Source organism: Nyctibius grandis, chromosome 2, assembly GCF_013368605.1.
Source record: "Nyctibius grandis isolate bNycGra1 chromosome 2, bNycGra1.pri, whole genome shotgun sequence".
NCBI classification, from domain to species: Eukaryota; Metazoa; Chordata; class Aves; order Nyctibiiformes; family Nyctibiidae; genus Nyctibius; species Nyctibius grandis.
In genome coordinates this window covers 49,175,027-49,189,140 of record NC_090659.1, presented here as the reverse complement: position 1 = coordinate 49,189,140, position 14,114 = coordinate 49,175,027, and the positions used below count along the sequence as shown (strand labels likewise).

Genomic DNA, 14,114 nt, shown 5'->3' with positions numbered 1-14,114 from the left:
CAAACTGTAAAATCTAAGTTGTAAAGCATAGGCCAAGAGATTAATGAAAGATGTAAATCTCCTGCTGTATTCAGCATTGGTGCGGCCTCACCTCAAGTACCATGTGCAGTCCTGGGCCCCAAAATTTAAGAAGGATGCTGAGGTACTTGAATGCATCCAGAAGAGAGCAACAAAGCTGGTGACAGGGCTGGAAGCAATGTCCTATGAGGGGCAGCTGGGGACTCTGGGTTTGTCTAGTCTGGAGAAAAGGAGGCTGAGGGGCGACCTCATGGCTCTCTACAGCTCCCTGAGGAGGGGATGTGTAGAGGGAGGTGCTGAGCCCTTCTCCCTGGGGTCCAGTGATAGGATGCGTGGGCATGGCTCAAAGCTGCATCGCGGGAGGTTTAGACTGGGCATTAGGAAGCAGCTCTTTACAAAAAGGGTGGTCAAACACTGTAACAGGCTTCCTAGAGAGGTGGTCACTGCCCGAAGCCTGTCAGTGTTTAAGAAGTGTCTGGACAATGCCCTTAACAACATGCTTTAGCTTTTGGTCAGCCCTGAATTGGTCAGGCAGTCGGACTAGATGATTGCTGTAGGTCCCTTCCAACTGAAATAGTCTATTCTATTCTATATATTTAACCAGTATGTAATACTGCAAAACACTGTTTAGAGAGAAAATTCCAATAATACTCATTTTTAAAGTGCATTTTCAATAAAAATTCTGCCTCTCGAGGTAAAAAAAAAAAAGAACCACAAAAAAACCACAAAACCTCAAACAAAAAAAAATACAAACCACAAAAAACACCCACAAGCACACACACAAAGTTGTTCAGCTACTCACTATTAATGCTAGAAGCGAAAAAACAGAATTAATCTATAAATGCACATATAGCGTCCATCTAATTGGAGTGGGAGGGGGACAACTACATCTCAAAACACAGAACATGGGTATACATAAGTTGATCATCATAAGGAATTTGAAAATTTGGGGGGAAAAAAAAAGAAAAAGTAACAGTTTGAGAACTATCACTCAACTGCCTCTACATGAATAGCATCAGTTAGGCTCTCCCACAATCCTAGTTTATTCGGACAGCGATGCCATAACATTTCATTGTTTAAAACTGAAGCTGTCTTGTCATTTATATCATTAATAAATTAATAAAATTTTTCTCAATTCAATGCACATTCCTCAGCAAAGTCATTATTCATCTTGGTTAGTGAAGCCAAGATTAATAATAAGAATACAAGAATCAGCTTTGCATAATCACTTCTGATGTTTCAAACCAGTCTTTAAGCAGTGCAAAGCCATAAATTTAACTACATCATATGAGCACCTTAAAAGAAATGCATTGTTACTCATTAGAAAAAAATATTTGAAACGTAAAGCTACAAGAAACATTAAGCAACTTTCAGTTCATTACTGTGAGCAGATATTATATAATTTATGATTTGTAACATTCTGTCATACAGCTGTTGGTATCCAATATTACAGCATTTATTAATTGTTTGTCCATTGTCCCAAAAAATCCACACCCGTGGATACTTTGTAAATAGAAAATTCAATGCCTCGAATGTAAATCTTAAAACTTAAGAAGAATTACTATATCATTAACAATATAGTAATAGCATTTTTTAGCTAGCAATAATGACTGCATCCATTTGAGAAATAAACTCAGGTGCAAAACAAAACCAACATGAAAGTTTTTCAACTAACATTCCACAGATCCAGGAAGTAGGGCTTGGTTTAATTCAGCTTCATTCCAATAACCACAGCCATTTGTCCAATACATGGATACAGTTCATTAAGCTTCTATTTTAATGTCTGATTGCAGTAAGACAAATCAAGGAAATAATCTATTACTGACATTTGTAGCACATGCATATATTCATTCAGTATTTCCACCAGAATCATGAAGGTTCACATGCCTTCAAGTTAAACTCAAATTTTCACGTTAAGTTTCTCAGTATGTTGAACTGCACTTGAAATACAAGAAAATATTCTAGTAAGCTACTAATAGAAAGGACATAGTTAAAATGCAACAGAAACAAAACCTGACCTGTGGGTAAGCTGTGCCCATACCAGACAGCACAGCCGAAAGAACATCTCTTCCCTTTTCACCTGCTCGGTTGGACACAGCAAGCTTTAGCAGGTCAACCATGACTCGCGTGTCATCCGGCACTAAGAGACTAGTAAACTCATCCAAGTACTGCGGTTCTGGGCCAGATACTTTACTTTGACTTTCTACGTCCTGCAAAACAAATTGCAGAAATATTTAGACAGTGGAGATGAAAGAAGTGTTTCACTGAATCCGAACAAGTTAACTTATCTGAAGTTTAAAGTTAGTTTGAAACACAATTCATAAATCTGGGATCATATGGCCCCAAAATTAACCTACTGTTAAACCCATTTCTAAGTGAAAAAGGTTTCTTAAAACTAACCTCCTTTAACTTCAGGGAAAAAAAAATCACTCTATCTTTGGATAGATTTTAAAAATGCAGGCATTTATAGAATAACTTTAAAAGCACAAAAAAAAAAAATAAAAATGCTTGATAAAAGCATGGTAAGGACTTAAGTTTTAAGGAAGGTATTGACAACATTACTTCTTTGGTTTTTGTCATGGTTTCTGCAATGATACTGGCAGCTCCAGGATCATCTGTGACTGGAATGAAAGGACGGGAAGAGGCAGCAGCAGCTGAGGGAGTTACAGCAGACGGTGTCACAGCATCTTCTGAAGAAACAACCTAGCCAAGACAAATAATAACAAAAGCTGCAACAGGATAGTATAAAACCTTTAAGAGTCTAATTATTTCTTAGAAGGGCTTATGTTCAAAGACAGCAGCAATTTAAAAACAAAGCCATAAATTCAATACCAACAGATTTGCTTCCTGTATTTTAGCTTCTATTTTATGTTCTTAGCATGGCAAACCAGCCAACACTCCCCTCAATGCCAGTTGCTACAAAAACATACAATAAAACATCAGCGCCTGCAGAAAAGTCTACAATGTAGAAGATAAGCCCTAACAATACATGTCAAATTAATAGTTTGTTAAAGGAAAAGATCTCTTCAGTAGCAAGCCTTTCCTTTTTTCTGTTTCTGTTAGAAATTAGGAATCAACAGAGTAGAACTCCATTCAGGCCCTCCTGTCTACATTAGCTGATGTAAGTTTACAACTACATTTCACTAAATAATTCCCAAATATTCCCTTAGTCTTGACTACTTTTTTTTTTTTTTCAAAAGATCGCTCCCATGAAATGAATTTAATATCTGGTCAAATGGTTAATATTTTCCTGTTAACTCTAAAATACTGCTAGAAATCATCACAACTGCATTTAAATGGCACAGTGGACTCTGAAAGTTCAAAACTGATTTCACACTAAAATTTGGGGTTTTTTTCCAAATCTGACATGCAGAGTACCCACTCCTGAAATTAGACCATGAAAGAATTCTTTAGTCTCTGCTATTATCAAATTAAACGGGACAGTATTTTGCAGCTTTACTGTTGAACATTGTTGGAAAAATTCATTTGACACTTTACCTCCCCTCTCCTGTCCTGCCATGGGTTTGGGCTCAGCCTCTCTTCTATATCTCCTACAAGCATGCATTCATCTCCATTTGCAGGGCTTCCTGAAGAAGTAACATCTGATGGGGGAGCTGGCGATGAAGAGGGACATTCTACTGGTGCAATCATACTTGCAGGCATCAATGCTCCAACAACTGCATCCCTGAAATCATTTAGGATAGATTAACATAAACCTAATTATACTCCCTTGTTGAACTTAGAAAAAATTATATTAGCTTATCTTAATAAAATAAGGAAAGGTTTCCAAGCTCTGGAATTTAGAGAGTAGTTTATCTCCGTTCTCCTTTCGGCCTGATACTTAAATATTGTGTTTTAAGGCCACTATTTTATAGGAGTTCCTCTTCATAAATTTTAGCACAAATACTCTGTTCTCTACCAACAAGGAGGGCACTGTAAAGTTTTATTGTTCTTTCCACCCTGACCCCCACTGCTCCCTCTATCTCATATCATGATTTACTCGAGCATTCCTAAATAAACAATTTTTTCCCCAGGCACTGTGAGCTTCTGTAAAGAAAACATAACAGCATAAAGCTAACACCAACATCAAAAGAAAATTTAAATGAAGCTTAGGCCTATCCTGTGGAGGCCAAACTTGTTTAACAACTTATACCTGACTCAAGAGACACTAATAGATGGCAAGCTATGTCATCTTCTGCTCTGCAAAAGATAAGAATGTTTGCATGCCTACCTGGCATACATGATTTGTAATGCCATCAGTATATGAGATAACGCCTGCTGTTTGGCAACATTCCCATCAAGTGACAGCAGAATTTTAGCAAGGGAAGGGCGATTCGGCTTGGAACTGTTTGCCCCATTAATTTTGTTACTGGCAGCAGAAGAATCTGCATCTGAAGGAACACCTGGAGTGAGGGGGGAAAAAGAGAAGGCGAGTGTTTTTTAATGGTGTAATACATAACTGGAACTGATTTATCTAATTTCTTGTTAGGTCAGAAAGATGACTGTAAAACTAACTGTACAGTAGATTCTTAAACTGCAGTGCCTACAGTTACAATGTTAAAGTCAATCCTGAGGCTTAGCAGCAAGGGCTTTCATAAAATAGTGTTCCATCTTGTTACTTACTCCTTAAGAGATTAAGGTAATACAGATACAAATATTTTGGTGATCAGCATCTAAAACAAGTTTTACTTACTCAGAAAATTCTCAAATAGCAAGAATATTTATTAGGTACTCTTAAAAATATTAATCAAATATTCTATATATGTAGTTTAAATACATTGCCTTGTTCACAAAAAACCTGAATTAGCAAAATGCTTGGTGCTTTTATATTCAACACAAAGCATTGCTGTTTTGCCTCCCTAATTCTTAAGTCACCTACCTTAGAAACAAAAGGTAACAGTAGCATCAAGAATTATAGCAAAAGGTAATATGTAAGAAGACCAATATTACAGTAGCATCCATCTACCATTACCTCCATAAAGCTCTATTCCATATTAAAGACCAAGTCTTTGGGGTGTTTGATAAAGCATGTTGCATTTTGATTTCCTGAAGAACAACAAAAGTTCAAACCAATGCTCCTTCTGAATAAGTCTTGTACAACTTTCACTTTCAGGAAGAGGTTTTGTTGGTGTTTTTTAAGAGATGTGTATGTTTTTTGTTGTTCTTTTGTGTTTTTTTTTTTAAAAAAAGATCGTTTTCTTTTTGCACTCTTCTATCACCTATTAAACCACACGTGCACACAACTAACTCTCCAATGGCATTAAAAAAAAAACCCAATATGAGGCAATAAATACCAACCAAGATAAGAAGCACCTAAAGGGTCCCTTGCTGTCTGGAAAAGTACTGGTTCATGAACAGATGGTGTAGCTACATCCACTGTTGTCCATGCTACACTGTGGGAAGATCCACAAGCAACGCGAGTGATTTTCTGGCCTTCCAAGCCCTGGACAAGAGTGGGCTTTCTATTGACTGTAGTAGTGCCATTGCCTTGCTGCCCATGGTCATTGTCACCCCAAGCATAAACCTGCCAGTAAAGATTTCCACATATTACTTTGCTTCATTGGTTGCCTCATTTAATTGGTTTCTTAAAAATTCTAACAAAGGAATCTTATTAATCTAGAACACTTCAGAAAACCTATTGCTGTGACTTTTTTTCCCCCCATTAAATAATGCAGGCATTATCATACATTAAAAGAAAAAAAAATAAAAACCAAAGCAGCACTTTCAGATGATTCATAGATTATTGCAGATTCATAAATCATCAGTTGATTCATAAATTATTCAACGTTCACAGTGAACAGTAAGTTAGAAGAATTAGTTGCATAGTAATTACATTGGGGATCTGAATCAATACTATGATACTGTTAATGCTGGATCACAGTAGAAAAACCTGTCTAGCAGAAGCAGTCATAGTATTCATTTCAAGAGTGAGAAGCAAGAAACTGATCATGAGATAATACATAAACTAGGAAAACATTACAAAAGCTACTACAACAACATTTAAACTCCATTAATAATATGAAAGCTAATATATTTTAAATTACAATCATGCTTATATTTATTCAGGGCTTTAATAAGCAAATAAGGATCATTAGAAATTTTTATTCCATTTAATCAGCACCGATGCTATTACACTCTTCTTCCTCAACAGTTTGGTTTATTCCTTTCTGGATCAAGGAAAAAGGGGAAAGTAGGGTGATGCACAACGTACCTGCCCAGTGTCAGTAACCGCGAGACAATGGAGTGCACCCACAGCCACGTGCACAATCTTTTTACCCCTCAGTCCTTCCACAACTTGTGGCTTTCGTACATGTACATCTGTGCCATGGCCTAGCCTGAAGTAGTCGCCCTTACCCCTGCAACAGATAGTAAACGTAAAATTCAAAGCAATTATATTGTTTACACATACCTCTGTCAACACAGCTTCCGAAATCAAAATACTTCGTTTACCACAGGGATTAAACACAAGCACCGACTAGCAAATTCTTCAAATCTGAATCGCAAAGGCCTAAAAATGAGGATAACTGCAGTTCTGTGACTCCATAACTTTTCGCCTCAGTATAGAACGGGTACTATCATGACTATTTTTTTGTACATAATGCAACTGTGACTACAATGAATTTCCTTTGTTGTACAAACACTGCAATTACAAATACTTACAAAATTTATGCGTTTTGATAGACTTGGACAGATTTATACTACTGAGGATAAACCTAACAATAAATAGACCCTTTAACAAGTCTACTCACGTGAAAAAATATATGGGAACCAACATGTTTTCAGAATTGAGTTTTTTCACACTGTTGCAAGCCTCAAATACAGATTCTCAAGCCTCCATAATTTAAATTCTTCTGAAACTGTTATACACAAACTGCACTAAAAACATACCATATGCAAAATTAATGGAAACACTTTAAAATGCCTTTAAGAATGTCAGTAAAGGAGAAAAAAACCCTGAGATTTCTTCCACTGTGTTTTTAGTAACCATTCACTCAGTCCTGCTACTCACCGCCACCACTACCACCATTTTTTCTCAAGAAAGGCTATGTTAAGCTGGAGGTGAATAAGATACATAACATAGTACTGTTGCCTACCTAAAATTGTAACACAGAAGTTGTGATTTTTCCCTCAAATCACTACAAATTCAAGAAGGTAAGAATAAAAGTTTAGAAGCAACCCAGCCATCCTAAAGTGCAGACATGTACAGCTGAAACAGACTCCAAAAAAATCTCCTTGTAGACCTGTAACATCATGAAATAGCTGTAGGTTTTATGACTAGACATAATAGTGTTAAGACAAACTGCGGGAAGGAAGGAATGAACAGGAATTTTGCAAAGAGTTCTTAAAGACTGCCACTTTCCCTTTCCTCTTACTCCTTTCGTCACTACAAAAAAGAATTTAAAAGAGGGGAACGCAAGAGACAGAAATACAGTTTCCAGTGGCCACTCTGAGAACTACATCTCTTCTAAAAGCTTTTCTCCCTTTTAAGAATAGAAGTAACTTATAAAAATGGAAGTTTTGTGAGTTTCTCTTCATATCATTCATCGTTGCTGACAAATAATACAAGAAAAACAACCATTTTAAGTCTTCTTAGCTTTGATATACATCAAACAGGTCATAGTCTCATTACACAAGGATGGGGTAACACCTTGATCTGGTTAGAGCTCTGAAGTTGATCTGCCATACAGTAAGCTCTCAAATTTACAGAAAGGTTTATAAACTCAAAAATCCAGGTCTGTGTTCAAAACAAAGCAGAAGCAAGCAGACAAACAGAAGAAAAACAGAGTTTCTGAGTAACTGTCAGTGATTACCTCATACTGGTTCTTGCTTCGAGGCATCATTACTGACAACTCAGTGGCCTTTTGAGCAGCAACGAGCTCTGTATACACCCTGTGTTTCCAAGGAAATTCTTGCCATCTCTGAACTTCAGCTTACTTCCTCGCTCTACTACGTTCTTACTCTCTCTGTCTCTGCTTTACCTGTAGGCTACATACTCCAAATTACAATTCTCAGGTTCTCTTTTTCCCATTCCACTCCAAAGTCTTAAATCAACATTCCTTTACACACTCCATTGCTCCCAAGAGAGGGAATGATCTTTCCCTTCTGCCACTAATTCAGTAGGACCCAGGCACCCTAACAGGGTACAACACACAACTGAGCATGCTACAAGACACAGTGGTAAGAGTAATTGAACAGATCACAGCTTGTCTCGAAGAGCTCCCAATTTAAAAGACAAAGCACACAGATGGAGTTAAGACAGTCAAACAGCAATATTTATTACAACACATACTTAGCAACTGCTTTGTTAATACTTTCTGGCAAATGTAACATACCATGTCCATACCACTCCTGACTTGGTCAGTGCCAATGAGAACTGTGCACCACACTCAATCTGACAAACGCCTTGGCCGTTCAGTCTTTCAATGTTCTGAGGAATGTTGCATCCTTCACTTCCTCCTCGGCCCAGTTTTCCAAAATCACCATCACCCCAAGAAAACACCAAACCTAACAAACACCAAACTGCAGGTCAAACAATGATCACAGTATTCCCATGCACTAGAAGGCTTCTGGAACAGATATTCCTACCTTCATCTGTCAAAGCAAGAGTCTGAGCATCTCTGCTTCCACAAGCAACCTGAATGACTCTGTGGCCAAGGAGCACTTTAACCTACAACATATAAAAAGTAAGCAAGACGTTTCAAAGAAGTTATGTTTTAAAACCTTACAGGCATTTTTGAGCTCTTATGACTTATCTTGTTCATTTTGCCCAGCCAGAGCATACCATTTAGCAAAGCATTATTAAGCCTTGCTCACTCAGGATCCAACATCGGTCAATGACAGCAGTAGCTTCCAGCTATGTACCAAAGTAGATGCAGAACATGAACGTTCAAAACAGCACTGGCCCTTCTGCATCACTTCCCAAGAAAAAGAAAGAGACTGGATCTTTTTCGCCTTTCTGAAATAGCTTGCCTGTTATTAGATGTACGTGTACCAAAACCTAATTTAGATCACTCCAAAATGATGTCTTCATGCTGCTTTCATGGTTTTTGGCTTTACTTCAGCTTTATTTTATAATTTATTAAACTAACACATTTGTGTTTCATCAGAGACAAGAAATGTTTATTTTACCATCTTAGGCTTCAGCTGTGTGGTATTATCTCCATGTCCCAGCCTTCCATATTCTCCAAGACCCCACGTATACAGTTCACCACTAGAGGTAATGGCAGCACTGTGGGAACTGCCACAAGCAATATCACGGATGCGTTTGGTTTTCAACGCTTCTATCAATCTGGGTTTATCACAGTTCCTAGAGAAAATGAGTAAAGAATTCATTGCGTTAGTTACTAAAGAGCTGCACAATATACTCTAACCTTCATAATCCAAAAAACTTTGTGTAATAACTAACAGTAACCTAAACATAAAATAAGATGCAACATTGTGATTCCAAGACGTACTCTTTAGTAGCATCACAAATTTAAAGTGTACACTATTTTAATGTACTTCAAATTTTATTTAAAGAAAAATTTTATGTATACGCTGCAAAACTTAGGTGACAAATCCAAAATGCAACGTGATGAATCAATTTAAAAGTGTATAATAGAAAGTGAAAACTGATACCCTGTCATTGCTCAAATTTGAGTGATTTGTTAGAAGTAATTATTTCTCCACCCTTTGGACACAGAGCCAGACAGTGAGACTATGAGATGACACTTCCATCCCAACTTTGCTCTTTACAAGAGAGAAATTAGAACTGCAATTTACTGTTAGGTTTCTATGACAGGTCTGGAAACTGTTACTATTCATACGGTTATAATATTCTCTAAAGCTGGGGAAGAGTTTCAACTCAAGGTTTTCTAGTATTGACTGTGTATCAGAGCCGCTATTAAGGTTTTATAAAATTATGTATGGCTTCTGGAAAATTTGCTCCCATGAAATGCCCAAAAGTTTCAAGTCTCACTTTTAATAAAATTACAGAAAACATGAGGCAGTCGAACAATAAACAATACTGCTCTAATCTGGACTTCCCTTTTCATTCATTTGATATACATACTCGTATGAACATTTTTTTGTTGTCATATATTAACCATCTGAGTTGGGCACTGTAATTTTATATGCATTCTGAGCAGGTCTTCAAAATGTATCAGAATGACAAACAAAGATTGCCCCATGGGCTATGTTTACCCTTTTTTTTTTTTCTTTCAAAGCATTGTTCTGTGGTGCATACAAAGAAAAATCCTAAGAAAATCTAAATTTTCCTCAAAGCTGTCCTGTGGAGGATTAAACTATGTATTACTGAAAAGTGTAAAAAATTTATTTCTGGCTAACAAGTTTGTGAGCAAATGTCTGAAGAAATGGGCTACAAAATACTCTGTCAGGCTTATATTATGAACTGTTACAGCTCAGGAATGTAAAACTGCTATGGTGTTTACACCTCAAGGCACCTCTGTAAACCTTACGTTATAAAAGCAACCAAAAACCTCTACATCCAAAAGTGTGCCATGTCATCAGTGACATTCAAAAATACTATTAAAGACTTTATCCACTAAGTATGTTTCCAAGTATTATATTAATTGAATGCCTCCTTTTTAAATGACTGAAGACTGATACAAATGCTGCACCATAAAATGACATACACTGCTGAAAAAATTTTTTCATAACACAATTTTTTATTCCCATTGTATTAAAAAACCTGTCATTGTCAATAGTGGTGGTCAGCTGTGTTATGCAACACAAATGTTCTTTTACTGAAATACAGACAAATCTGGTATCCTTACATTCGACTGAAGTGACCAAGTTTTCCATCATCACCTTCACCCCACGAAAATACCTTTCCATCAACAGTTAATGCCATAGCATGCCGGCCACCTAGAAGCGCAAACATAGATTTAAATTTTCAAGCTTTCAAGCAGTCAGCAGGTCCAGCAAAAATCTCAGAAATTTGACACTGCTGTACTTCTGCAATGTAATTGCACAAGCCTTTCAACCCAATACACATTACTTATTTTCTCTGGAGTTTTTATGTGATTTAACTTAAAACAAAACTTTTGTGAGGGTAGGTTCCCTGGCACATTAAAAAAAAAAAAAAAAAGAAATAATCACTCAATTTGCTGTTTTCAATGCTGCAAGAAAAAAAGAAAAACCAAACCCACCATTTAGCAATATTCAAAAATGAAAACACTCTCTTTTGATCAGACTGAAAAACTATTCAGAAGTTACCAAATTTAACTTCCAGCAAGTAAGAAATTGTGTATGGTCTAAATTAATAGATTTTAATAACAGAACCATTATATTTAATCTGACATTTTATGCAACAGACAGAATTTAATAACCTGTATTTACTTTTAAAAATTTAAAAACTATCAGATACGCTGGGCCATCACAGCACCCAAGAAAACTGCAAAGCAACTATTTGCAGGCTTCACATGTTATGTTTATGTATGTAAGAACAGCAATAGTCAGTACCTGAGTGAACAGCCACCTTCTTTACCACATAGTTACTGAGAGCTGTAATCTGGCGGGGAATCGGCACAGTTCCACTAGATATTCCTAAACCCAGCCTTCCATTTGTGGCTTCTCCACAGGCATATACTTTACCCTCTACAGTCACTAAAACGAACGAAAAAAAGTTTGAAACACCATTGAAGTTTCACAACTGGAAATCTGTTTCTACCCTTAAATAATTATATTTATTTTAAGCTTATATTACCTGCAAAAAGGCTTTTGGATCCACCAGCGACTTGTACAACATTCAAGGCAGATAGAGTTTCAGAAAAGGAAGGGACCTTTATCTAGAGCATAAAGGAAATAAAGATCATTACAATACACTTTGAAGTCTTACACTTTAAAAAGAGCCGCTACTCTTAAGTGATAAATCAGTTAATCTAACAGATACTTTTTCCTCTTTTTTTAAAATATATGAAACTCTCCATATCATTCAGACACTTCACACATACCAGTTAATATACACCAGGCAAAAGACAGAAACCAAGAAAAAATATTTAATACTGAAACCATTATAAATAAAAAACCTGAGAAATAATTAGATGTGATATCAACAAGGATTTTCCTTTTAGTATATTTTCTTGAGAAAACCAAACTTAGTCTTGAAGAAAGGCAGAACAGCAAAATAAACCTAGTTAAAAGCGTGAATCAACACACTTCAAATCAGCATACGGGAACACAAAACCACAACTGAATTTTTCAGTAGCAAAATCAGAATCATAGAATTGGCTTGGTGGGAAAGGACCTTCAAGATCACCAAGCCCAACCATTAACCTAGCACTACCAAGTCAGCTACTAAACAATATCCCTAAGCACCACATCTACTTTTAATACCTCCAGGTATTAAACTCTTAAATACCTCCAGGGATGGTGACTCAGCCACTTCCCTGGGCAGCCTGTTCCATTGCTGGATAACCCTTTCCATGAAGAAATTTTTCCTGATACCCAGTCTAAACCTCCCCTGGCACAACTTGAGGCCGTTTCCTCTCATCCTATTGCTTGTTACCTTAGAGAAGAGACCGACACCCACCTCGCTACAATCTCCTTTCAGGTATTTGTATACAGCAATAAGGTCTCCCCTGAGCCTCCTTTTCTCTAGACTAAACAACCCCAGTTCCCTCAGCCGCTCCTCATGAGACTTGTTCTCCAGACCCTTCACCAGCTTTGTTGCCCTTCTCTGGACTTGCTCCAGCACCTCAATGTCTTTCTTGAAGTGCAGGGCCCAGAACTGGACACAGTACTCAAGGTGTGGCCTCACCAGTGCCGAGTACAGAGGGACGATCACTTCCCTCGTCCTGCTGGCCACACTATTCCTGATACAAACCAGGATGCTGTTGGCCTTCTTGTCCACCTGGGCATACTGCTGGCTCATGTTCAGCCGGCCATCGATCAACACCCCCAGGCCCTTTTCCGCCAGGCAGCCTCCTAGACACTCTTCCCCAAGCCTGTAGCAGTGCATGGGGTTGTTGTGAGCCAAGTGCAGGACCCAACACTTGGCCTTGTTGAACCTCATACAATTGGCCTCTGCCCATCGATCCAGCCTGTCCAGATCCCTCTGCAGAGCCTTCCTACCCTCCAGTAGATCAACACTCCCGCCCAACTTGGTGTCATCTGCGAATTTACTGAGGGTGCACTCAATCCCCTCGTCCAGATCATTGATAAAGATATTGAACAGAACTGGCCGCAACACTGAGTCCTGAGGAACACCACTTGTGACTGGCCGCCAACTGGATTCAACTCCATTGACCACAACTCTTTGGGCCCGGCCATCCAGACAGTTTTTTACCCAGCGAAGTATACACCCATCCAAGCCATGAGCAGCCAGCAATTTGGACTAGAGATCAACTCAAGGAGAAAGAAAAAAAAAAAAAAGACAGACAAAAAAAAAGAGAGGAAGGAGGAAGGAAGGAAGGAAACCTATTTTCTCCATCACTACAAAGAAGTCTTTGATCAAGCTGTATATATATATATAAACAGACATCAACAATCCCTTTTCAAGTGTTTTAAATCAACATACATTCAAACCTGGCACAACCCCTTATATAATGAAAATAAGTATTTCATTATTTATTTTTATGCAGCTAAAGAGATGAAGTTTCTAGCAGATTCTTCATTACAGTATATGGAAAAAAGTTTGAAGGACATTTTAAAAGCCTTAGATTAGTTTTTAAATTACTATCCTAATTGATCAATTTATGCATTTAACAATATTAATACCTATTAAGACCTCAAGGATACAGTGCTAAGTTCACATTAGCATGTTTTTTCCACTCAAAAAAAGTTTAGTCTTCACAGAATTAGTTCATATTTATAGCGGTATCTGATTTTTTTTTTTTTTTAACCCCTCACTTCTTCCATTTAACTGTCCTATAGTTCTCCCCTCTTCCAGGTGGGGGGAACCACTTCAGTCAAACAGAGTCATAATTCTGCCTTCAACATGCTTGTAGCAAGAATGAACTGAAATCTGCACTTCCGCACTGAAGCCTTGATGGCTTTATGCACCAATGAAATACAGGATGGAGAATACAGTAACCGTTAACTACTTCTTTCTTGAAAGGCACTCTACAGACACAATCGTATATGTTTTATTTACA

General features: G+C 37.5%; 1 protein-coding gene across 5 annotated transcripts in view; it reads right to left on the bottom strand.

The window, feature by feature from the left end:
* The window catches only part of HERC2 (HECT and RLD domain containing E3 ubiquitin protein ligase 2), a 119,746-nt gene that overhangs the window by 34,140 nt on the left and 71,492 nt on the right, over nt 1–14,114 (bottom strand). For all 5 annotated transcript variants that reach the window (XM_068395633.1, XM_068395635.1, XM_068395634.1 and 2 more), the window contains exons 58-69: nt 11,726–11,807; nt 11,482–11,625; nt 10,794–10,884; nt 9,148–9,325; nt 8,605–8,686; nt 8,352–8,523; nt 6,230–6,374; nt 5,317–5,542; nt 4,250–4,421; nt 3,517–3,703; nt 2,581–2,721; nt 2,037–2,228 (exon numbers count right to left, since the gene is read on the bottom strand). In XM_068395633.1, the coding sequence (XP_068251734.1) occupies nt 2,037–2,228; nt 2,581–2,721; nt 3,517–3,703; nt 4,250–4,421; nt 5,317–5,542; nt 6,230–6,374; nt 8,352–8,523; nt 8,605–8,686; nt 9,148–9,325; nt 10,794–10,884; nt 11,482–11,625; nt 11,726–11,807 (1,812 nt within the window). The remainder of the gene's footprint in view (nt 1–2,036; nt 2,229–2,580; nt 2,722–3,516; nt 3,704–4,249; nt 4,422–5,316; nt 5,543–6,229; nt 6,375–8,351; nt 8,524–8,604; nt 8,687–9,147; nt 9,326–10,793; nt 10,885–11,481; nt 11,626–11,725; nt 11,808–14,114) is intronic.